The sequence below is a fragment of the Cervus elaphus genome, chromosome 24 (genome assembly GCF_910594005.1).
Source record: "Cervus elaphus chromosome 24, mCerEla1.1, whole genome shotgun sequence".
NCBI classification, from domain to species: domain Eukaryota; kingdom Metazoa; phylum Chordata; class Mammalia; order Artiodactyla; family Cervidae; genus Cervus; species Cervus elaphus.
Window position 1 is genome coordinate 56,141,039 of NC_057838.1, and position 26,107 is coordinate 56,167,145.

A 26,107-nucleotide genomic window follows, 5' to 3' on the forward strand; every position below is an offset into this window, starting at 1 on the left:
CTTTTTTAAGAGGAGGCTCTGGCCTTATAATTTTGGACAAGCACTGACTTTATAAACTCAATTTCCTCATGTTTTTCTTTAATTCCCCCCCCCCCCATGTATATATATCACAGTATAAGACACTCATGCTATACTAGTTAACAGTTTCAGCCCATCCTCTGCAAAGTTGTGATTCGTGGTGAATACAGCTGGTTAAATTCTATGGAAGACCTCTGCCTCCACTGCTTAGGTTGGATCAGGACTTGCCAGTCTCTAGGTCATGTGAAACTGTCTTCTCTTGGGTCTTCAAAAGGACCCTAGTGAATACCCCAAATCAGCTTGCCACCCTTCTATCTCTGTATGACTCTTTCTTACAACTTTGTATTGACTTAAATATTTTTCAAATCACATCTATCTACAGCTTTATTTAATAACCTTGTCAAGAATTCTGGCACCCATGTCAAATGTGCTTTGACATAACCTCTTTTGCCCAGAAATCAGTAGATATTGATATGAAGATAAATAGTTGTATTTAATTCAAAAGTGTTCTTCAGGTTGTCTGTCCCTTTTAGAAGAAAGAACCATTAGCACCTACAAATTCATAACAGACAGCAGGCCAGCTGTAAACTTGACTGTGGTCTTTATTTTAATAACATGACCTAGATGTGGCATCACACGACATCCACAAGTGTAGACTCAGGATTGTTTTTTTCTAGGTCTTCTTTACCTTGAAATGTTCCACAAGTCCCTTAACCACACTCAGTTGCTAGGTTTAAAGACTAGCAATCTGTCTAATTTCTCCCCATGCTGAAAACTTGCTTGGGTTTATCATCTTCTCTTCAAGCAGCTAAATTAAGGAATGTAGTCACATACCCATCATGAGCACACTGCTTTTTCTGAAAACTTAGTAGGGAGGCTTCTCTAAGGTGCATGTAGTACCTCGTCTGTGGAAAACTAAACAAACATCAGCTTGGCTGTATAGCAAGCCCCACTGATGGGATCCATACTATGAAATAATAATCACAATAAAACCCCAAATGAATAATACCTCCCCCATGTTTGTCATTTTCTAGTTTTCACTGTCCTTAGCTTATTTCATTTGTCCATAATCATAAGACACAAAGCCAGATTTAGAATCTAGGTCTTACAACTAGAAATCCTGTACCCCTCTATTAAAAATCATGATAATAATTATCTTAGGAATAAAAGCAACCAAAATAAACCACAGCAACTAACTGCTAGTTTTTGTGAATCTTCAAATCTGAGTTGTGACAGGAATTTTCACTCATCAGAAATAAGCTATTAAAACATTTATTCATTTATTTTGAGTGCTCGTAGCTGGTCATTACTTAGTTCATTCTTTTTGGAATGTCACTGGTTGACTAGTGTGAGCAAACAGCCATGGATAGGTTTTTAGCTGCCATAGAGTAATGGTATCAGAGTCTAAAGGAGAGAGAATTAACATAAAATATTTTTCCTTCCTCTTATCATCTAAAAACTGTGTATTTTAAATGCTTTTCTTTTTTTTTTTTTTGGCTAATTACTTCACAACATTTCAGTGGGTTTTGTCATACATTGATATGAATCAGCCATAGAGTTCTTTTCTATTAAAAGAGTAATGAGTTGATTAGTATTATCACAAATATAAGTAGTTATATGAAGTATTTTGTTTTAAAAATGAGTATCTACATTTTTGATAAGAGATTAACAGATTTTGATATTCATCTTAATTGAAAATAAAATTATTAGATGAATAAACTCCTAAAGGCATGTTAGCTCAGGATTCTCTTTCAAATTATTTTAATTATAATGAAAAAACTCTTTAGTTCTATTGTATTCTATTATAATGAAACTCAGTGTACATACTAAATAATTAAAAAATAATGTTTTCTGAAAAATGTGGATAAAAAAGCTGCCTGATACTGTATTGAATTGATATATTTTTCCAAGTTCTTTTGCATAGTTGAGTTTGTGACTAAGTAAATCTTAGACTAAAGAACATGAAAGCAAATTATTCCCCATCTATCCTCATGCTTAAATAATATGTTACACGCAAAAATATCCTTAAAATAATTATTTTGTCATAAATAAGAAACTTATTTTTCTTTATACTAATTTTTGAATTTTTTTCTACTAAATCATTGCAAAGACTGTCAACCTTCTAACAGTACTATTAGTCTTAATTTTTCTAACCATGCATGTTTCATTTGATCCCACAGTAGTTGTAGCTTGCTTGCCTTGTTTTTTCCCTGAAAATTTTTTTTGAAAGTGTATAAAAATCCAGTGGACATCTGTTTTACCTGGAAGACAGCAGGACAATTTAAGTCCTAATAAATTGTTAACATTTTATTATTTCACACATGGATTTTGGAGATATATACAAATATGACCTCTTTGAACTTTCTGTGTTGAATGTGCACTGTTGTTAAACTACTTGTTTTTTCCCTGCCTGCTCTTTGAAGAAGTCAATTAGGAATAATGGGAAACAAGGGGTAGGCAAAACATTGCAGTGCAGTGTTATTTTCACCTGTCTGGGAATATTTCAGCCAAAAGTTTATTTTGGGAAAAAAAAGAAAAAAGCCGTAACACACTGACACGCACACACAAAACCACAAATACTTTGGCTGCAAATTATTCTGCAGTATTGTTACTGTGTTGTTGCCTGTGTCTGTTCTCGTGTGTAAAGCTGCCCTCCACCATTACCCCTCTCATGCATGTGTTTGCGGATTCTTGTCTGTGTGCTTGTTCATGAACTAGCTCATCCTCCTCCCGGTTCAGGTTAATTTAATCAAAAGAGCAAGAATGTATGGGTATGACTGTTAGCTGAAAAGGCCTTCTGCATTTTCAAGCCTTTCTTTCATTCTACATCTTCTGCTGTAATTTCTCAGTGGAATGAAATGTTCAATGATCAGTCATCCAGTCTCTTATATGTTACCTGACTTTACACATGTCCTCGATGATTCTTGGAGAAATAATTTAATGTTGCTTTATCTCAATTTCTCTGTATTGGAAAAGGAAGCTGTTAGTATGAATCACTTGCTTGACTGTGAGGAGTTGAACTGTCTTAGTTCCTTGCCAAAACACCAGAAATAAGCATAGTACTGTCTCTACCTCCACCGAGCCCCCATTTCTTGTAAGGGAAAAAAAAAAGCAAAAAATAGCATCATTTAATGAAACAAAATAACAACAGTAAAAGAAACCCACCTTAAAAAAATCAAGATTTTTTAAAAATAGCTGAAATTTGTGATTTTTCTAGTTTGTCTTTTAACTGACAGTATACCCATAATTCTTGATAGTTTTTTTTTCCCCCCAAAGTTAATTTCTGGGCCATTGGTGACTGTACTGTCTATTGTTCTAAATTGTTATCTTAACTACATTCTTTAAAAATATAATGTTGAAGGCTCATAATATTGAAGATGACTCCAGGATGAACCCGGAATTTGCAGACCGAATAAAACAGCTTGACAAGGAGGCGTCTTACTACCGTGATGAGTGTGGCAAGGCCCAAGCAGAAGTTGACCGGTTGCTGGAGATCCTCAAGGAGGTGGAGAATGAAAAGAATGACAAGGACAAGAAAATTGCAGAACTTGAGAGGTAAACTTTGCAGTCATGTTGTAAATTGTCAACAGTGAGTGAACATTAGTTGCTTAGTTGTCCATCACGGGGTGTGGTAAATTTGGAATGTACATTCATATTTTAAGGAAGAAACAGATTACTTATGAGGAACATGGCCTGTAGGAATGATGTTGTGTTTCTGTGAGATACTCAGAAGTTGTTTGGGTTATCTTTTGAGGACTTGTATACTTCTTCAGTGTTTTCAAAAATAATGATCAGCTTTCTTGAGTGATATCCATAATCTAGCCTTTGGGCCAGCAAAGTGTGTAAGAGACTGAAGCTGTGACTACCTGAAACCTCAGTTTTTTCTTATCAAAAACAAGCGTTTGTTATTTAAGTTTGTTTTAAGCATAGAATATGGAAGAATATAGTTGAGAGTTCTTTCAAGATGGGGGAAATAGAAAGGAGCTCATATCCTTTGGATATCTTTTAGCACACCACAGCAGATTCATCTTGGAACTTATCTTTTAAGAGGCCCTTATGCCATTTGGTAAATAAATATGTTTACATAAGATCTAAGGCAGGCTGAGTTGATAGCAAATTCTGTCTAAAAACAAAGAGGATTATATCAGAGTTCCAGAGTAATTATATTTTCAGATAAATCTATTGTATTTATGTATAGTATAGACTCTAAAATTAAGCTTTCTATCAATGCTTTCTCCTATATTTCATGTAAGGAAAGAATTTCTGAATAATCTTATGTAACTCCATTACTTTTGAACATTGCTCATGGGTTCAGCAGTAAGGCAGAATTTGTCTTTCCTAGATTCAGTCCATATGGAAGAGATCAGCAGATTTTGAATAATCAGTGAATGTTTGCCAGCTCTGATCGAGACACTTGTGAGGTCTTAAAGGACCTCAAGACATATGCAGAATAGCTCTCTATGACCTTGTATTTAGACAGATCATGATCTTCAGTGACAGAAAGAGCTGGGTTCAGGTTTTGCTTCTGCTTCATGCCATCTTTATGACTTTGAATCTTCTTAGAAGTAAATCTCTAACAACCTATTAAAATGTATCACATTTTGCAGGTACCAAGTCCTGATGTGAGGTGAGGCGGTTATATCATTGTGAACACCTGAATGCTAAAACAGATTCTCAATATTATCTAGCTCTGAATTAAGTGGATGGGTTAATTCTTAATAAAATTTCAACATTTTAAAATTTAATGTGTAATATACTGAAACTCCAAAACATATTTCATTTAAAAATCTTAGTATTAGTTTGATGGTAATCTGATTTTTGTCCAGTATGACCCATTTTAGAAATTATATCAAGACTTCTTTTCTGGTAAGGGTACAAATTAAAATCCTTATGGGCTTCATTTGAATTTCAAAGTGCACAAGTATTCTGCCAGCCTACTGATTATTAAAAATGCTATTAATTTAGATGTATCTAGATGTCTATTTTGGAACTATATTTTAGGACCAAACCTTTTTCTCAAAAAGATAGTTTGAAATCACAGGGAAGTTATGGTCATGTCTTTCTTATTGCTAAGAAAATTGAGACTCTGAAAGACTGAATGAAAGATAGGTCCTGTGGTCAGAAAAAGAGAAAAGTATAATGTAGGTTTCCTGACTCTTAGTCCACTTCTTTGAGAAGTGAGCCATAAAGAAGATTCCCTAGATAATATTACTAATTGTAATTATAATCATAATAGGTGATATATATTTTTATGCTCACAGTGTACCAGTTACTGTGCTAGGCACTTGACCTGCAAATACTGTATAACAGTTAATCCTGCCCACAACACAGGAAGTCTCATTGTCATTACTTTTTAGATGAGAAAGCATTTTGTGAATTAAGTGACTTCCTCAAGGTTGTGGAGTCAAAGTCAGGATTTGAACCCAGCACTGACAGATGAGTGACTGAGAACAGTTCCATCCAAGAATGGGCCAGAAGGAAGAAGCTAGTCCAGTAGCACTCAACAGTCACATAGCTGGCAGAGAGGCATGGCTGTTGGCCCATGGGAGATCTGCTTCATCTTTACTAGCTTTCAGGAGAGAAAGTGATGTGCCCCACATTTTGAAGGCATTTTTCTGCACTAAACCAGCCCTTCAGAACTGTAATTGAAAATCAGGATCAGCTACTATAAATATTTGCATAAAATAACATAATTGTCCAGTTGGACAAACAGGTCTTACTTAGCTGGACGTTATTGCCATTAAATCATCAAGAATATTCACGTTTTTATTTCCTCAATATGGAATGCATTAAAACAACAGTGATTTTACAGGCATTTATCTTTATGTACTTTCTGCACATTTTCTTTATCTCTGCCTTTGCCTCTCCTTAAAGCTGATGCCTCCCAGGCACTGTAATTCATAAAACGTGTGGTGGGACTTGACTCCGTCCCAGTTCTCTGCCTGCCTGTGTCTCGCGTCCAGAAGCAGAGCATAGTCTGGGAAATGTCTGAGCCCAGACCCAGAAGGAGGTGGGCGGGGAGGTGGAGATGAAGAGGGGAAGTTTCTTGGGAAAAGGAGAGCTCAGCCTTGGCCTGCCTTTCTGACGCATTATCTGCTCGGTTACATGTGTATTCTGACCAAGGCATCTTCCTCGAGTTGTCAGACAGTCCTTTTCAAATTGGGCAGTATCTCTATTTGCTGGCTTAAACTACAAAATTCATACCTCATAATGTTGGGAACTAAAGATTACTTAGCAATGTGACATATATCTCCATTTTGGAGTTATGGAAGAGTGTTTGCAATTAAGTTTGTGATTTTGAAAACCAAGAAATTGAACTTGAAATAAATCTGTGGTCTCTGGTATGTAATGTGACCTACCAGAGCAAATAGACCTTTTTAAAAAAGCAGCTTGTATTCTAAAATACTTCAGAACTTCAGTCATGTGCAACGAAAGGTATGGGATTAAGAATAACTCAAATGACACTGACCCTGGCCTACTTCTTTCTCAGAGGGCAATTTGTGTTTGTTTTCCATTCCGTTAATATTCTGTTTTGTTTTTTTTTTTACTTTCTCCATGATAAAACATTCTAAATAGCACATGCCTGATACTTACATGGATACATTTACCTCTGAAATTCCACGTGAATGATGTCTTTCACAGCCATTAAAGATGCTGCTTTTCAAAGTGCATATTGCTGCAGTGTGGTCCCCATGTGCCGTTCTGTGCATAAACCCTTGGACTTGATGCTGATGGCTCAGTAGGAGTTTCTGCCTTCAACTGCAGGCTGCTCTGGGGGCAGTGACACAGTGGAGCTGGGGGACTTTGAGTAGTCACTGAGAGTTGGTCCAAATCAGGCCGAAGGCTATGTGATCACCAATGATAGGTATCTTGTATGTACACAATCAAGTAGCTAATTCATTAGAGGCAATGAAATATGTGGCCTTTCTGTGTCATTGCCCATCAAGGTCTCTAAGTGTTTTATTTAGAGTTTAAATTAATCCTTTAGTGCCTTAGGGGAAAGAGAGAGGCAGAGTCTGTCAAACAAAGCCTGCTGCCATGGGATTTCTGGTATCTCACTATGGGAAGGAATCAGTCAGGCGACCTTTGATGTAATTATCTTGAATATGTTAGGGGCTTTGTCAGTATTTGTCTAGAGGGCAAGGAATGCCCAAATTGAGCCCTCGATCACATCCCTCCCCACTGTGAAGAGGAGAGTGGGTCTCACAGGAGATTTTTACTCCTAAAACATAACATCAGAATAGAAAACAAGATAGCATTTAATTATCTGAATCAGGACTAATGCTACCAGACATTTGGACAATGAGAAATTATGTTAGATGACTAAAAGTACCTTATCTAAGGTTGAGAAACAGACTGTTATTTTTCCTTCTAAATTTGCTCAATAACATGCTGACATAATTTCTTTGCTGCCTTTCAGAACTCTTTTCACAAAATGTAAACTTAAGCTTTATTTTTTTAAATTATGATAATATGATCTAGAAGTCTCATGGTACATGGAAGAAACTTGATACCAGTTCTATTTGTTTTGCTATAAACTCTTCTTTCTAAGTAATTTCCATTAATGTTTGTAAATGGCTTTGAAGGAATTTCTTTTTCTTTTTTTTGAAGGAATTTCTTTAAGAAAAAGTAGCAGATGGTTTTATATTAGCCCTAGCCTAGCAGCCTTTTGGGGAAGGTCATGGATATCACAGATGCCTTTGAGGCAGCAAGGGAAACTAGGATCCCTTGAAAAAAGCAACGAAATCTTAAATGTTTGCTGGTTGTTTTAGTTTAGGATTCCATTCCCTAAAGCTTGACCATGGACCTCAGTTTGATATACCTCTGAAAGATTTGAAACAGAAAGATTTGAAACAGCAGCTGGGGCCAACAACACTAGAGTGCCTACAAAGACCATGGCCTGACTTAACTCTTATGTTTGATCAGTTGTACATTTGTTGTCATGAAACACTCTGCAGGGGAGTTTCAGACACAAAGCATTGACTAAATGCTTTCACCAATAGTTTAATCTAGAATATTCTACTTGATTTTTATCGTTATAGTCAGTGCTGTTTTCATCTGAAATGTTTTTGTTTAAGCTTTCTCCTGAAGATTTGTTTTGCTTTTCCTTTCTGTGTGAAATGCTTCAAACTACTTTTTTATTGTATGGCATAATGGGGTCCCACTGAGCAGATAGCTAATCAAGTATTTGTTAACCCACTTGATTTTTTGCAAAGGGTATTTTATAGGTTAAGAAAATGAATGCCTTCTATGACTTCTGTGGTAGCTGGAAGGGATGTAATTTTGTTTTTCTTTTAATTGTTGCTTTGTATAAGAGACTTTATTGTTTTGACAGATTAGAAGGCCATGTTATATATTCTACTAAAAATTAGTTATCCAGTGTCTGGATATTTGCAATGATGAAGTCTGATCCTCATTTTCATAACTGAAAAAATCGCTCTAAGCTTTGGAAGGTAATCTGTCTTGTCTTGGGAGGCTGATAGGCAGGTGGCACCTCACCTGAAGGTGTCCTCATAGTCTTTGATCTTGCAAGGTGCAGTACCCTGTGAGCATCTGAAATGTGAATCTTTAAACAGAAAGCCAGATTGCTCAGGTCCATTTGGTTTTTAACAATGAAGGAAAAATATCTCATAGGATATAGTCTTCCAACTTACTGGTTCTAGTAAAATCTTTCTGACATAAGTGCTTACCACTTTTATAATACCTTAGTAATTTCCATTTCAGTTTATTAAATAATAAAATTTTACACACACACAGATAGGAACTTTTTCTATAAATATTCCTCCAGAAAAGGACAAATTGTGCCATTGGGTTGCTGGAATACACCTCTGGTTCACATCAGTGCTTGAGTTTATGTGAATGACAGACTGGTTTCTTACATGTAATAATTAATATAATTGCTTACAGTGTGTGCCAGGCTTTTGGGTGGTAATATCAGATAAAAGTTGCTTTTTGTCCTTCATTTGGTTATGAAACCTGCTAATGTAACTTCTGTTGGCTGTATGTTTAAAACTAATGCGTTTCCTTCCTTTTATTCTCTTTTGCTATCCTTTTTCCTTTCTGCTTATCCTCCAAATTGCTGCTTTCACCCTTGCTCCAATCAGCTTGACTCTCAGGTCAGTACTTTCAGTTTTTCTTCTAACCGTCTTTCTTTCCTAAGCTCAATTTATTGCTTGCACTTGTTTAACAAACACATTTCTGAAATGGTTTTCCTCTGGCAGCCACTTTTTTTTTTTTTTTTTTCATTTCATTCCATGCCTAAGGAAGGTTTACTTTATGAGAAGACTGTATAGGTGGGAAAAGGCAAAGAAGATGATGAAAATGGATCACTATTGGGATTATTTCATATTTTCTCTTCCTGGATTATAAAATCAGTGAAAGAAATCATTGTGAAAGCTCCCAAATGCATTTCTCCTGAGCAGCTCAGAAAATTAGCTACATAATGATAAACCGTGGAGCAGTGGAAAAATCAAATGCAGGATGCTAAATTTAACCTAGGAGAACAAAAGATTTGCTCATGACACAGCAACTTAAAAGCTAAATTTAATAGTGCAAACCATTCAGACTTTTTGCTTAATAAATCACTGTGTTTTGAAAGATTTATAATACTTTTTTTAAAGTCACTTTTGAAAATTATCAGTGTGTTAGTAACATATTGTACACACATGTTATTTCCTGTCATTGTTTTGGTTATAAACTTTTAAACTTCATTTTTATTAGCCATAAGATATACTTTAATTACCTAGGGCATAGCATATGGAGCCAAATGTAAAACTAGGTTCATTGTTGACTGTGTGCACCCCAGTATTAAGAAGCAAAGTGGACGTTTTGTTTGAAAATACATCCCGGGTTTGATTTCTCTAACATAGGGGGTTCAAGTCAATAATTGGTTCTTCTTTAAGTCCAGCAAAACTTTTCCTTCCAATGATACGTAATAATATCCAATGATTTCTTTATCATTCAATCAGTGAGTATGCTACAACATGCTTATTGTATGATCTGGGCTACCTGGACTTTTAAAAAAAGATTTTAATTACGAATCTTAAAGCTTGTCTCTGAAAAGTCAAGCTATGTTATTTTCTTTCCAGTATTCAGGATATGCACCTCTGTATTCTGTCCACTGCTCATCACCTAAGCCAGTAGTGAATAATTTCAAAACTAGGCCTCCTACCCACACACCAGTTCTCCCCACCCACCACCCACTGCCTGCTCCAAACACAGTGGTGAGGCTCGTAGTCCTTGAAACTGAAACCACTGGTCTGCCATTCCCACATACCACACTGGGTGTCCCACAGGCACTGCCCTGAACTTCATCACAGTGAAGGAAGCCTGTTCTCAGTAGTTCCCCGAACAAAGATCTAAACAGAGATTAAAAGCATGGCCCTACAGAACTGCTCTCAATGAAAACCTAATGACTGTAGATTCACTTGTTGGTGCCCCTGTGTGCAGAAACACGCATCGTAATGAGAGTAAAGAAGGAGGGCCTTGGCTCCATGGCATCCAAACCCTTCCTCCAGGTTTTGGATTCGCTCATTTAAGAAACTTTAAGCTTTTCTCCTTGCCTGTCTTTTTTGTTTTCTTTCCTTTTGCCTTCCTTTAGCTACCCCTAATCTGCACCTGTTGATATTTAAACCCTTGAGACCAGGGACCCCTTTCATTCTCACACCTCCGGTTCCCAGCCTTCAGATGCTGTCCGTAGGTATTCTACTGTGTCTTTTATGTGCAGGAACTGTATTGTGCAGTATTTAGTTTTCTTTTCCTTTTGTGTAGCGAATGAATGTGAACTCAGACTCTCAGAAAATGGGATGCAGGTTTAGGGCTTGGAGAGTTTGTGGGTATTAGGGGTTCTCTGGACAAGAGTGTGCTGATTGAGCTTGATAAGATGTGCAGGTCAACTCTAATTGGGAGAATTACAGTGGTCAACACAAGATTGCGATCATTTCAATATCATTTAACCTCCTGCCACAATGAACACAGTGGAGAAACTAAACAATCACTGTGAACAGTCTGTAGTCATATTTTTAGTGTAGGAAGAATTGGGCAGCCCCACTTTTCTGGAAACAAGTCTGTGGAGTCCTCAAAATTTTCTGAGCTTTGACAAGTTTCCAGAGTTAACTTTGCTTTTTGTCCAACCCCTTCCAGGTTTATCAGTTAAAATAAAATGAAATGTAACAATTGAATACAGGATCTCTGGCCTTTGTGCTTTCCTTATATACTGCACAGTTGAGATACCATGTATTTGTGTTTGTACATATACATATATATGTGTATACATTTATCATATATATTTTATAAATATCTGATCTTTCTTACTGTGAAAGTATGTTGTCTGCCCTGTAGCTCTTTATCTCCCAATCCAAAGTTTGAAAACATCACTAACTCTTGGGTCTTTCTTTCTATGGACTCTATGAGAAATTCTCCCTTCCATCTATTTTTTAAAAGTGGTCTCATTTCTTTTTCAAACTCTGTGTAGATTCTTGTGCTTAAATTCAGGTGGACAGATGTTAAGTATTGGGTTTGGTAAATGCAAATGCCGTATTCTAAACCTATTCAGGGTCTTGCTCCCGAAAATTCCACTTCTTTCAAGAACCTCTTTACCCACAAACCAGTGGGAAGCTAGAGAGGTTTAGCAAGATTCTGCATTGTACTCAGGGGTGGGTCTATGTGATGTGTGCTCATTTCTAGGAACTATTTCTGAGATTAGCCTGTGACTTATGAGAGACGAGATTATCTAGGTAAATGTATGCAGCAGTTCACCAAAAAAAGGAAAAGTATCCTTAGGGATTCAGTCTAAAATCCTTCCAGAGAATCAATGAAGTCAAACCAGAAAGTGCAGGCCTCTCCTGGCCTTTCCCAGCCTCCAGTTTGCTGTGGATTCTGGGTCAGATGCTTTATTGTTTGTGACTCTGTATCCCCTCTTGGAGGGGAAATAGCTGTTTTTGGACTGGGTTTTCTGGGATTCTCACTGCACATGTCTGATGGAGGGGCTGTTGGTGAGGGGCCTTGTGCATTTCCCTAACAAGCAGGCTGTAGCTGATGGCTGGCGCCTGGCAGCAGGTGTGAGCTCATTGTTACAGTCTCTTCAGACACTTCTACCAAAATAAACTCTTGGTAATGTTTCCCCAGAGTTGAAAACGGTACTCTCAATTCTTCCTTCTTCTTGGAAAAGATGAAGTTCACTACACCTGGACCTCAGAGGCCTGTTGCCCAAAGTAATAATGAAAAACACCTTGCCCAGAGCATCCTGCAGTTTGCTCTTTGCTAGGGTCAGTTCTTGGACCTGTTACCTCCACAAAGACAGAATAAGTACCTCCTGTGTGCTATGCAGGGCACTACATGCTGGCCTGGCATTTCAAAGAATACCTGATGAAAAACTGACCAAACTGTTTAAGAAACTATTTAAGAAATACTATGTGTTGCATTCTTCATTTGTATATTCACAGTGCACCTCGATATTAGTAATAGGAATAACAGCCATAGCAGCAGCAGTAATAACTGAACACTAACTACATGCCAGTACTGACTTAGTCATTTTTGAGTAGTATTTACTTCTCATAACAACTGTCATTTGCATATTAGAGAAAAAGAAACTGAAGTTCATAAAATGTAAATATTTTGCTAAAGTTAATATAGCTAGTAAGCAATGGTATTGGGGTTCCTTTCCAAAAACGAATCCTTTCAGATTTACTTAGAAAAAAAATTTTTTTTTTGCCACTTCTCCAGTTGCGTAGTAAAGACTGTGAGATGCCGGGAGGACGTAAACTTGTGCAACTGTGTTTAATCCATGATTTCCCAAATGCCGTGTCCATAGGTTGTATCCCAGGAGGCATTTTAGGGGACTCCTGCCTGTTACGCAGCCAGCCTTTTCCTTCATCCTGAGATTCATTCCCTCCCTCCCCGTCCTCCCCGCGCTCTCTATCCCGAGCTGGTTCCTTATGCACAGATCCCGCCCTGGCAGGGCCACCTGAACTCTCATCTCCTCCCCCAGTGCCTCAGGCAGCGGCAGTTTCTCCCTGTCTTGATCTCCTCAAGGCTCTAGCAAACCTTTTTCCTTGACCTGTGTCATATCCTAGCTTGAATTAGGGTAGTTAATCATTAAACTGTGTCTCCCAGTAGACAGCGGCCTCCTCTGGCACTGCATGAGTCTCCAGCTGCATGTGGTGCTGGGCCCCACGCTGGAGCTGGCAGTTCGTACTCCTGAATGTTGTTGACTGCATGTCTGTTGAAGAAAGGAACTTCCATTAACTTTGTCTCACTTCTTCTACCCTTTACGTGGTCCTTACACAGACTTGCTGGTCAGCTTTTTCTGGAGGTTGAGTTGACTGCCCTGGATATCATGTCTAGCTTCAGCAGGAAGCTGTAAGAAAAGATGAGTGGTACTGGTTTTCTATCATCAAGTAGGATGCTTGAAATTTCAAGAAAAATAAAGACGCAAGTAAAAGGGGGAGGGAAGAGATCTCTTTCTGAACGTGCCTCATTCTCCCCTTCCCTTCATCCCGCCTCCCTTTGTTCCCTCTTCCCTCCCTCCATATTCCTTTTCTCCCCCTTCCTCTTTTCCTCCCCACCCTTTCTAGACTGTTCATTAAAAATCCTTCTCCATGCAAGGGTCTGTGCTGGGTGTCAAGGATATAGCATGACTCCCTCCCCTCACTGAATTCAAAGACCAGTACTTCCTATAAGGAAGGATTTGGCCACTAAGAAAAACAGTTTGTGCCATTTATACTAATAACTGGAAAAACTAGGTTTCAGGTGTTTTTAAAAATTCCTTTTCCTGTTGGCGTTGAGGAGGTTATCCACAGGTCAGAAAATCATTTCCCTCTTTAAAGCTGCCTTATACTATTGCTGACATTTCTGGTGAAGTGTCAGAAAATTTTATGCCCAAGCAGAACTGGTAGAGAGCCAGAAATCAGTAGATTTTGCTTTGGGTGCAAATATTTTATTGAGGATGGAAAAAAGTTGTTTTCTCTGATTTACAGCTCCTGCAAACATAAAGTGGGATCTATATTTAGAAATGGTTTTGAACCTTTGAGATGTAGCCAGGGATTGGTTCTTGCACCTTTCCGAACCGGCCTTGGTGGGACTTGCCATGGCTAATGTTTTGCTGAGCCAGCTCCAATTTGTAGAACTAGGTCTTTAAACTCTGTATTATTTTTACTGTTTAACTTCTGCTTAAGTTCTTGCTGTGGCACTCCGAGATCTGTACCTTCCAGAATGGTGAATAGGATGGAAGGAACGCAATTTGCATTGTAGTGTGAATATTTTATAGTGCAGTGTATTTCCGAGGTTCCTCGAAATAAGTAAAACCATTCTCAACTTGCAAATCTGTTAAAACAATGACAGCAGGAAAATCGAGAGAGAGTCCTGGGTAGGCCTATTAAGTCCTGGCCCCTGAATAAGAGATGTCAAGTTGGTAGAGGTAACGATTCATTTATATTTTTAAAAATCTTTTCTTTTCCCTTTTCCTTCCCCTGCTCCTGGGTTTTGGTTGGTGCTACCATATGGATGAATATCAGCAAATAGTAAATCTCTCAAGATCTGTTAGCCTTTTCTGTAAATGTTGAGAAGGGGAAGGAATTTTAGAAAAATGGTTTCTCAGTATTATTATAAATCACTTTCTAGAAAAATAATATCTTGTTTCCTTTATATGGCTTTTCTTATGAAATGTGAATTCTGTCACTTCATTATCCACAATACCAGCCTGTGCTGTAGAGAAACCTATCCACCTAGTGACTGGAGCTTTCTTCCATATTGGGTAAAGGTGCTTGGACTTTTCACACTGTGTAATGTCACATTTACGTGAAGCCTACATTTTGGGGGAACCTGTTTAAAAATGAGTGAGTACTGAGTGTGTTCCTCTGAAGAAACTACTTTGTTGTTGATATATCTTAACAAAGGCTTTGGAAATTTTCTTTGAAGGTAATTCTGATGATTTTTATATTTGTCACTCTAAATTTAATGAATACTATATAGTTAAAAATCATTTATAATATTAAAAGTATAATAGAATTGTCATCATGCTGTCACTTCAGTCGTTTCCAGCTCTTTGCAAACCCAGGGACTGTGTAGCCCTCCCAGCCTCCTCTATCCATGGGGTTCTCCAGACAAGAATACTGGAGTAGGGTTGCTATTTCCTTCTCCAGGGAATCTTCTAGACCCAGTGATCAAACCTGTGTCTCTTATGTCTCCTGCATTGGCAGGTGGGTCCTTTAACACTAGAGCCACTCTTTGTTTATATAATATTAAATAAACATGAAAAGTAGAATAGAATAGTACGGCAGAAATTGGCTGGTTTTTCTAGGGATGCAACTATTTAATGGAGATGGAAAAAAGTTCTTTTTCCTAGATCGTAGCTCCTGCAAAAAGTGGGTTATATAGAACAATTTTTTTGTAGAAAAACTTGAGAAACTATAGAGTAGGTGGGAAAAATGGGAAAATGGAAACAAATTTCCCGTTGTAGAATCTCTTTTTGCTCCTTTTTCAGCCCAGGAACAGTGAGACTTAGGTTTTAACTCCAGTTTGCCCATTGATTTTTTTTTCCTTCCATTTTTTCTAATTGGTAACATTGTTAATATAAGTGTTGTCATTATTGGCATGTACAGCTGAGTATACAATAACTTACGCTTTACAATAATTTTTTCAAGGAAAGCTAAAAATGTGTGATTCTCACAGCATGTTGAAGAACTGTACTATTTCTTGTAAGACCCCACACATAACTGTGAAGATGTAATGTGAATATAAGTAACTCTTGAGACATTTTTATGTGGGGTAAGGGCAGAACTTCATGCAGAGAATTGCTTTCCAAAATTTTATTTCATGTCCTAGAAAAATATATTTAGAAAGTTTTGAGAATGTAATCACCACCTTTCTCAGATTGGAAAGTGAAGTAAGGGAATAGTCTCTCTCTGGTTTTTGGTATTGGTCAACTGGAATATTCCCATGGCTGGACAGATCTCGACTTGGTGTGTGAGTTGAAGTGTAAGAGAGTGGTTTTAAATTTAACTTCAGAGTCCTGTGCTGTTTAATCATATGTCAGTTTGATGGTTCCAAGGACAGCATGATATGTTGCTCACAGATAATTACTGTGGAGAGAATGAGTTGGTATAATAATGAATAGCTGGAGAATCTTCTGATAACCTGTGATGAGTGGGCCTTGGTGAGAAACACTCACTGGGCAATTGGCACATAGGTGTCCTATCACTTTGCTGAGTGTGGGTGCTCTTCTGCTAGTTAAACATGCAAAGTAGGGGCTTTTTAGGGATTCTTGGGCAGATAAAAAAGCACTACTCTTTGATTTTACATGTGTTAGCTATCTCAGACCTGCTATTACTTTATGTTAGCATTTCACTCATAATCCAGATTATTCAAACTGATATTTGTTGTCAGGATATTACATGTAGAAAATTAAATAAACTCTAATCTAAGAAACAACATCAGCATTTCTGTGGAATGCCAGACACAAGTCCTCATGTCTTTAAGCTTATCCCCATGTCTGTAAAATGGAGACAGTTGTATTACAGCTCCTCTCATGAACTTACGGTCAAGACACATGTTCAGTGTGGAGCACACTCTGGCACAGAGCAGATGTTCATTAAGTGGTGATGGTTGTGGTTGTCATGGTTATGGACATGTTGAAGGTTTTCCTGCTGAGAGTAATGGAGTTCGTGCAAGAGAGAAGTAGAAGATGATCCTGTCGAGGCAGCTTCCATGCTTACCTAGTTGGAAATAACTGAGTTGCTGGGATAAAGACTGTAGACTTTTTTCTCCCATAAGCCACTGAGAGATTTTGAGGGAAAGGTTAAAAACAGCATCATTCTTCTGAATACTGAATCCTTTATTCCTGAGAGATATGAACACGTGAACTAGAAAATGTCATGCTTATTGAAAAGTAATGTATGTATATGTGTCTACATGTATGTATATATATATATATATATATATTTATACACACACACATACTTATAAGTTAATTGACTCAGTACATGTTTGTCTTACATAAGGTTGCCTTACTTTAGGTTTTTCTTAAACTAGGAAACTGGATAGCCAGGATTCGGCCACAACCTTTTTATATCCATACATAAAAGTACAGATACTTAGTTCAGAGGACAGGCCAAGTACCCAAGTGTGTCCCTTCATCCATTTATTTTCTTTATTTATTAACTTATGCACTTTCATAAGTAGTAATTGTACATCTGCTTTGTTCCAGGTACTGTGGTATAACTAAACCAGTTCCTGAAAGTAGCATCTAGAGAGATGGAAGCAAATAGATAGGATTTGTAGTATATTTATGCATGTGCCATAATATAATATACACTGTTCTGCACTTAAATTTCCTTTATTTTAAACAAAATATCTTTACAGATCTTCTCATATTCATACATAAAAGCTTTGTGTTCCTTTTTACCTCTATATACAGTTCCATTGTGCCTGTCTCCTCCTAAAGGACTTATAGATTGTTTCAAGTCTTTCCCTTTCATGCAGACTGCTATGATTAATAACTCACTAGCCTTAATTTCCTATATATGTATATATAGGAATATATCTGTAGGATAAATGTATAGATGTGAAATTGTAAGGACAATGCATTTCTAGTTTTGCTACATTTTGCTGGTTGCCTTCTACAGAGACTAAACCATTTAGTCCTATGAGCAGTATGTAAGATTGTTTCCCCACCCCCTCTCACACTAACTCTGTCAATGCTGTGTGGTTTATAAGCTTTTTCACCTCTGTCAGTATGGAAGGTGAACCATGGCATTTAAGTGTATTTTTCATTTGCTCTTATCTTATTACCTGTGAAGTTGTTCATCTTTAAGTATGTTAATAATTTTTCATATTTATTTGTTGGCCTTTTTCTTATTTATTTGCAGAAGCTCTTTGTATATTACAAAAATGACTCATTTGTCTGTAATTTGAATTTTAAATGCTCCCCCAGCTATTTTGTCTTTTTTTTTGTTGTTGTTGTTGTTATACATAAATGTTAAGAACATTTTGAGATAGTCAAATGTATTCAGTATTTTATTTAATGTCTTTTGAATTTTGTGTCATAGTTAAAAAACTCTTCCACACAAGAGTATACGAACAATTGTCCTGTGAATTCTTTGGTATTTTTATGGTTTGATTTTCTATATTTAGTCTTCAGACCATCTGGAATTTATCTTACTCTAAGGTATAAAGTATGGATATAACTTTATTTCTTTCTAGGTCAAGTGAAGTTTAAATATTATTTCCTCTGTTTGCCTTTAACTGGAGCTAGCCCAGTTCAGGTTAGTTTTGTCTTCTACAAATTCTTGTAACTTCCCAGTAGAACACGAGGCACAGTCTTAATTCTTGTTCAACGTTTGTCTTTTAGTCTAGAGTGGAACTTCCATTTGGAAAGGACCTGTCTTAATTCATCCAATGCCTGTAAAATAGTGGACACTTAATAAATATTTATAAAATGAGTTAATAATGTGAGTTGTAAAGATCTGAAGTTATGAGGAGGTAGAAATTATGATTAACCAGAAGCTGTGGAAAAGGAATGCAGAAAGGAATGTGAGTCATTGAGGCTCACGTAGACGGGGAACCAAGTCAACGGGGTAGTAGGAGCTTGTCTCACCCTTGCTGTACAGGACAGTAAGCCAAGCCTGTGTGGAGTCACTTGGACCTCAGATGGCTTTCCCATACCCTGCTCTCCTGCTCTGTGAGAATCCAGGCAGAATATCTTTTTTTCCTTCTTCTTCTTCTTCGGAAGCTTAATTTCTCAGCTTTCTCTTGGTTCAGTGAGACTTACCTACATGATTGAGATGGTTGCAGGATATAGGGACAAGTGTGGAAACTATGTCAGGAGAAGAACAGAAAGTTTTTGTCCAGGCTGTGTGTTTTAGATGTTTTTTGATAGCTAGGTAGGCCTGTCCAGTAGGCATGTTGGAATGAAAAATCTGGAACTGGAGAGTTGAGGCATTACCCATGGAAGAGTATGGCAAATTCTGTATGAATGTCTTGGGCATCCAGAAGAGTAATGAGTAGGGAAAATTTCTATGAACATGATAGTATTTGTGCTGAAACAGAAAAATGGAAACGATTTTATCAGATAAAGAACTAGGTGAGGAGCATGAGCAAAGACAGAAGAGGTGGGAAGGTAGAATGCATGCTCAGTGGAGAGAATGGGTTTCTACAACTTAGGCTCTGGAGTGCAGGAGGAGGTGAACAATAAGGGTTTCCCTAGACCGGGAAAACCTTGAATGCTCAGCTAAAGACTCTGAACTTTATGAGCCTGGGAAGAGCATAGTCAGGTGTATCTTCTAGAATGATTAATTCTGTAACAACTCTGTTCTGGAAGGGTAGGCAGTAGCCCAAGCTAGAAGAAACCATAGCGCTGAAACAAGGTGGTGGCCACAGAGGTGAGGAGGAAGTAAGAGGTTTAAGAAATGCAAGGTTAATTAATAAAACAAGCAAGCAGATAAAACACAAAAATCCTCAGCCTATATAGTTTAACAACGGCCAACACAACAGGAAAAACAAGCAGATGAAACCTAGCTACTGTCATGATAGAAAGAAAGCAAAGGTGTGGAGGCAGATACTTTGCTCAAGCAGTCTGTGGTTGCAGGCTGTGGTTGCTCAAGCAGTCTGTTGCTGCTATAGCAGCAAAAATAAGAAAAGACTTAGTTGACTACTTATTTGGTGCTAGGCATGGTGCTATACATTCTCCAAGGTTTATCTAAGATTTTCTTTATAGAAACTCCAACAGCAGATGCCATTTGTGAAATTATTAGTCTCATTTGTGAACTGAGGACAGCAAGGCTCAGAGAAGTTAAGTAACTTGCCTTCTATCACACAGCTATTAGTGGGGCCAGGATTTGAACTCAGCTGTTCTGATTCCAGAACCCAGAATCAATCACTGTGTCTTATTTTGCAGTAAGACTTTTTGTGTTAGGATAAATTGGTTTGGCCCAGGAACCTCCTGGTACTATAGGGACCACTCTTTAATGTGCTTCTTTTGGGATGGAAAGCTATTTCTATAATACAAAGGATTCCAAGCATTGATGAAAACCTCTTATAATGGAAGTTGAGAAGTTGTTTGTGTTGGCAGTTCCAGCAGCCTTTTTTGAGCTGCTGGTCTGAGTCTTCACTCTCTCTTGAGCAGGAATGTGGAATTTCTTTTTTTGAAGTGAGTTTGAGGCGGCCTGGTGAGTGCACCGCCATACAGGCAACAGCAGCTTTGTAGGTTGGAGACGGTCATCAGCTCTGGACTGGTTTCAAGAAACATGGATGGCAGAAACGGGGAAGACCTCAGACCATCCATCCTCCTGCCTGCTTAAGACAGTTCCTGGTGGGGAATTCTGGGGAAGCAGCCAAGATAAAAGATGTATTTCCAGGAGGGGTTTTCTGCCTCTTCCAGGAATCATTCTTGGGGCAGTGTTTCATGGCCCCACACAGTAAGATCAGAGAATCCCAGCAGCATAAAAGCTGCGAAGAAATGAAGTCCTTTTTTGTGATATATGATGATGTTCCTTTTGGAAAACAAAAGAGCTCTCTGATAGAGAGATGGCCCTCTCTGCAGCACAATATCTGTGTCTCCCTTGATCTTGTCTCAGACAAGTGGGAGGGTTGGCAGTACATAACAAAGACTAAGAATTCAAACTCGTGAACTAGTTCCCTTGTCCAGGCAGTAATCATTCTATGGAATCATTTCTCCCTCATCATTGTGTTAGGTCAGGGTAGATATCATGCCATCAAAATGCAAGGCCTTCCTCCTACAGAGCACAGAATTTTTAAGCCTTTAACTTTGAAGCTTTAATGACTTCATCTGTATACCTGGTGGAAAGGATCTGTGTTGGCTTCTCAGTTCTTACAGCTGCTGGGGAGAGGAGTATTTCTTCTCTATTGTTTGTCAGTTTATTTGGTTTACCTTCTCATCTCTCACAGACTTTTTACTTTTGTCCAGCCCTCTAAAATGAAGAAGTCTGGGTACAGTGAATAACATAGCTTTCTTTTCTAAATTTTAAGTGTTATTGACAGATTGTTCTTTTATCATATCATCAACAACTAAAAGACCATTAAAAGCACATTAGACTTTTTAAAGACCCTATATTTTTAACATAATTTTGGGGAAAGGTAATTCTATGTGTCTTTCTTTGAAAACTCAGCTGCCATTCATTCAGCACGTTCCATGGGCCAGGTTCTATACAAAACAGTGATGTGAAATATTTTTTTCATTCCACAACAATGCTGTAAGAAGGAGAGTAACAGTTTACCACAGGGAGATGAGTAAACTGTGGCTTAGTGAGGTCATTTGTGAACTTCTCAAGGTCACTCTGGATTTGAGCCCAGATTATCTCAAGAACAGAGGACGTGTGGATAAACCATACATGGATGCTCCCTTATGTGACATAATAAAAACTGTTAAAATGTTTTCATTGTGATGGCAGTGGGGAACAGGATTGTGTTTTAGAAGGATGCCTACCTTGTGTTTCCAATACAACCACAATTGTACTCCACCCATCCTCGCATTTACTTGGCATTTAGTCTTGGAACTGGTATAAAGTCTGCCTATTTTAAGATAAAAACCTCCCTGGCTCATTTGTCATGTGTCTAAACCACCACATTTCATTCTCTTATTTCTTCTTTCCATTCTAGGTACTGTTGTCCTCATGGGTCATTTGCAATAGCCTCTACAAAGTCATAGTCTGTCCCTACGTTCTACTCCAGATAAAATCAGCGAGGCAGTGCCTTCTGCCTAGAACTGCTTGTTGCCTCCTCACACACTGGGCCAAACAGCAGACTGTATGTTTGGCTTATGAAGTCCTCTACACGCTAATCCTGGGTTGCTTTCAAGTCTTATCTTAAAGCCCAGCATACACACAGAGCCCCTCCACCTCCTTCTTTTCTACCTGCTTGAATTACTGAATTTTTTCTTATTCCCTACGCTTCCTAGACCTGTCCCATCTTTCTGTATTTGTACATACTCTTCCCATTGCTTAAATGCTGGTTTCCTCCTCATTTCATGCAAAGCTCCTGCTCATGTTTGAAGTCCCAATTCACATGTCACCCTCTTATTCCTCTTAAAAATCAGTAGTTCCACTTTGTGTTCTGACAGCACTTACTCAGTGTTGTAAAAAGCACTTTTGTTATTTTTCAGCTATATGTTTCTCCCTTCTACTAAACTTTGAACTGTTTAATGATAAAGACAATTTCCTTTTCATCTTTGTGTCTTCTTTTCATGGCACATGGTTATTGCTCTATAAATATTTGTTGGATGAATAAATGGGTAAATGGATGGAAGGACTGTGGGAGAACAGCTAGATTGGCAGTGGAGAAAGACAGGAGCTATTTCAGTGTCTGGATAAAGAAATCAAAGGTGTGAGCTAAGATAGCAGCAGTAAGAATAGAGAGGAGGTAACTGTTTTGATAGACACTTAAAATTAAGTGAAAATGGCTGATCATGGTGATCCATTTCATGTGAAGTGTTGGGAGATGGAGGACTTATTCCTCCTTGACTCCCAATCTTGGATGACTTTGGAGGAGAAACTGCAGAAGAAGTAAGGTGATTTTGGACTTGGGAGAGGGCACAGTTGAGAATTTAGTTTTTAATCCATTGAGATTCTATGTGGGATATCCATGCAGTGTTGTTGCGCTGACATGTGAAAATTTGAGAAATTGACGGATTCTTGCTCCTCCAGTGGATGGGGTTGCAGTTTGTTGCTTGACATTCCCTCTTTCAGCTCCACTGTCTCCCTCTGGCCCCTTTATCCACATTCCAGTGTATACATTCCTTCCATGGAAAGATGTTGAAGACATATTGCAAAATATATAAAATTCTCTGTTGTATTTTCAAAGCAGGATACATGTCTGTGCATTATGCATAAAAAATTTCTGGAAAGATTGGCAAAATCCCCTGATACCAGAAGTGCTTATTGGGGGAGGTGGAGAGGGTATAAATTTTCTTTTTCTTTTTATAAATTATTTTGTACTATTTAATTTTTTAAATACTAGCAGGTATAGTTTTCAAATTAAGATATAATTCATGCACATTAAAATTTTCTCTTTTAAAGTGTATAAATTCAGTGGTTGATGTTACATTCACGTTTCACGATCATCACCACTGTCTTATTCCAGAACTAAATTTTTGTCACCTCAGAAAGAAACCCATATTCATTAGCAGGCACACTCATTTCCTCAGTTATTTCTTCCCTTCCCATAGCTCCTAATCTACTTTCTGTCTCTATGGATTTGCATATTTGAAGCATTTTGTATACATGGGGTCATATAATATATGATATTTTGTAACTTAGCTTCTTTTACTTAGCATAATGTGTTTGGAATTCATTCATGTTGTTTGTTTCAGTACTTCATTCCTTTTTATTGCTTAATAACATTCCATTGTAGGTATATACCAGTTTTGTTTATTCATCACCTAATCAACTTCTGGGCTGTTTGTAGTTTTAGCTATTATGAATATGCTGCTATGAACATTGACAAGCAGGTGGCTGTTTGAATATATGTTTTCATTTCTTTTGAGTATATACCTAGGAGTGGAATTGCTGCGTCATATAGTAACTCTGTGCTTAACTTCTTGAGGAACTGCCAAATCGTTTTTCACAGAGGTTGTGCTAATTTTACATTGCCACCACCAACATATAATTGTTCCTATTTATTCTCATTCTTACCAACATGTCTTATTGTTTGCCTTTTTGATCATAGGCACCCTGGAATTATGGAGTGATATCTCATGGTGCTTTTGATTTGCATTTCTCTAATGACTAGAGATACTGAATGTCTTTTCATGAACTTACTGTCTATTTCTGTATCTTCTTTGGAGAAATGTCTATTCAAATCCTTAGCCCATTTTCAGTTGTATTTGTCTTTTTATTGTTGATTTGAAAGAGTTATTTATATATACTGGATACTAGACCCTTATTATATATAGGTTTTCTTATGTTTTTTTGTGTACTGGTAATTTTATACTTATATTTACTATGTTCTATTAAAAAGATTGGGCTTCCCTTGTGACTCAGCTGGTAAAGAATCCACCTGCCATGTGGGAGACCTGGGTTCAATCCCTGGGTTGGGAAGATCCCCTGGAAAAGGGAAAGGCTACCCACTCCAGTATTCTGGCCTGGAGAATTGCATGCACTTTATAGTCCATGGGGTTGCAGAGTCAGACATGACTGTGTGACTTTCACTTTGTCACTTTATTAAAAAGATTGTCCAGTACACAATAACTGACATTTTGAAATAATTAAGTGATATTTTAAATAATAAAATGGCAATTTAAATAATAAATTAATAGCTTTAAAAATTATGCTCTCAGGGAAAGTAAGTGAATTTATACAATTACAATATGCTGCTTACAGGTTACCAGCTGACAGTTTTACCTTGGCACTGCTTTTTCAAGGTTTCCATGAAATAGGATTAGGGACAGTTTACCAAGTATTAACAACTTATTCAAAGTGTAATCTAGACCTGAGACATATATAGTCCTACAAAAACACATGTGGTCACTTACATCAAATAGATGCTTACCCTCTTTGGGTGATGGCTTAGCTACATTTGAAATGGACTTTATCATGAATATTCACTGAGCTTTTGTCTATTGATATGACCAAACTTCAAATTTTGAGCCCCTTCCAAGCAAATAATTTGCCCATTTAAATGCTCAGGGTATGGCCTCATTTTATAGTGCCATAAAACAAAATTTAAAAAGCCTCTCTAGAGAGCTGTGATTACCATTTTTTCTTTAGTTGTTAGCCAAGCGAATAAATATTCTTAGCAGTTCTGTCATCACATGTCATATAAAACTAGACCTAATGTTAAGATCTAAGAGAGGATCCCAAGTTCTACAGCCTTCTATGCAGCTTGAGAGGAAGAAGTGATCCACCTGATCCATCAAACACTTGGATCTTCAGAAGCAGGGCTTAGCACACCCTCCCCGTGACTCCACGAAGGGTGTCAGAAGGGGCCCTTGAAAAGGTTTGGCTTGCTGAGGATAGGCTGGCTGGCTGCTCAGGGAAGTGAAGTTATAACTGTGTGGCCCCGGGGTGCTATATGTTCCCAGCTGCCACTGAGCGAACACTTGGCTGTGGTTGAAGATAGTCACACAAGCCTCTCTTCCACCATATAACACTGTCTTCCATCATATATATGTATTATTTTTTTTCCAATTCCTGACCAATGTCTTTCCAATCTTCCTGCTTCCCTGGCTCCCCAGCATCCCTCCTTGGGTTCTCCAGCACAGGATCTCTCTTTTCAAAGGTCTCCATTAAAGCCTGGGACCTTTGTCAAACTCTTGACAGCTAGTAATTCATAAAGGAAAAATGAATTACCTGAGTTTTAGCATAGGTGTAGGGCAAGAGAGTTGTTTGGAAGTGACTGCTGTAGGCTGTTAAGACAGCTACTTAGCTTTTAGGGCTGTCATGAGAGGGATGAAAAGTAATGAGTTAACCTGCTAAGAATTTGGCCATTTTAATCATTAGAGTCTGGGTATACTTTGTCTCCATTTATAGGGAGTGGGGAAACAGTTATCTTGATAAGCAGGGATTTATCTCACCCCACTTCTCAGTGGCTGCCTGGACTCAGAGTAGAATGGACTTCTTTATGTAGCAAGGGGAATGGGCATGCTTTGCATGAGTAAGAAAAAGAAAAAAACTCATTGGTATTTTTTCAAAGTTCTTATCAGCAAAGAGCATTACCGAGAAACCCAATAGGGTAGTGATGACATTGAGTTTTATTCCTACCAGGAATGCACAGATGGCTGGAGTTAGAAGCTATTCATTTTTAGCACATATCTCTCATTAATGTTAATAGAAATTACAACAGACCCATCAAAGGGGAAAAATAGAGGAGAGTCTGCTGTATCAAATAAACGGACATCATTTTTGTGCAAAAGTCACATACTTTGAATAATTCCTTTCTGTAATTATAACTTCCTGTAGTTAGTTTATTCTTCTTTCTGAATTTGTATGTTGTCATTGGTATTTTTAATGACCTGAAGAAAAGCATTTCAGCAAACTGCCCAGGTCTGAGACTTATAATTAGTCATTGCAGCTTGTGGGATCTTTTGTAAATAACTCAATGGAGATGTGTTTCTACATAAAAGTTCCCTTTGATTAATTAC

General features: G+C 37.7%; 1 protein-coding gene across 1 annotated transcript in view; it reads left to right on the top strand.

Annotated features, from left to right (window-relative positions):
* Nucleotides 1-26,107, top strand: part of ERC2 (ELKS/RAB6-interacting/CAST family member 2) — a 981,757-nt gene that overhangs the window by 480,362 nt on the left and 475,288 nt on the right. The window contains exons 14-15 of the mRNA XM_043885488.1: nucleotides 3,380-3,573; nucleotides 9,123-9,134. Coding sequence (XP_043741423.1) covers nucleotides 3,380-3,573; nucleotides 9,123-9,134 — 206 coding nt within the window. The remainder of the gene's footprint in view (nucleotides 1-3,379; nucleotides 3,574-9,122; nucleotides 9,135-26,107) is intronic.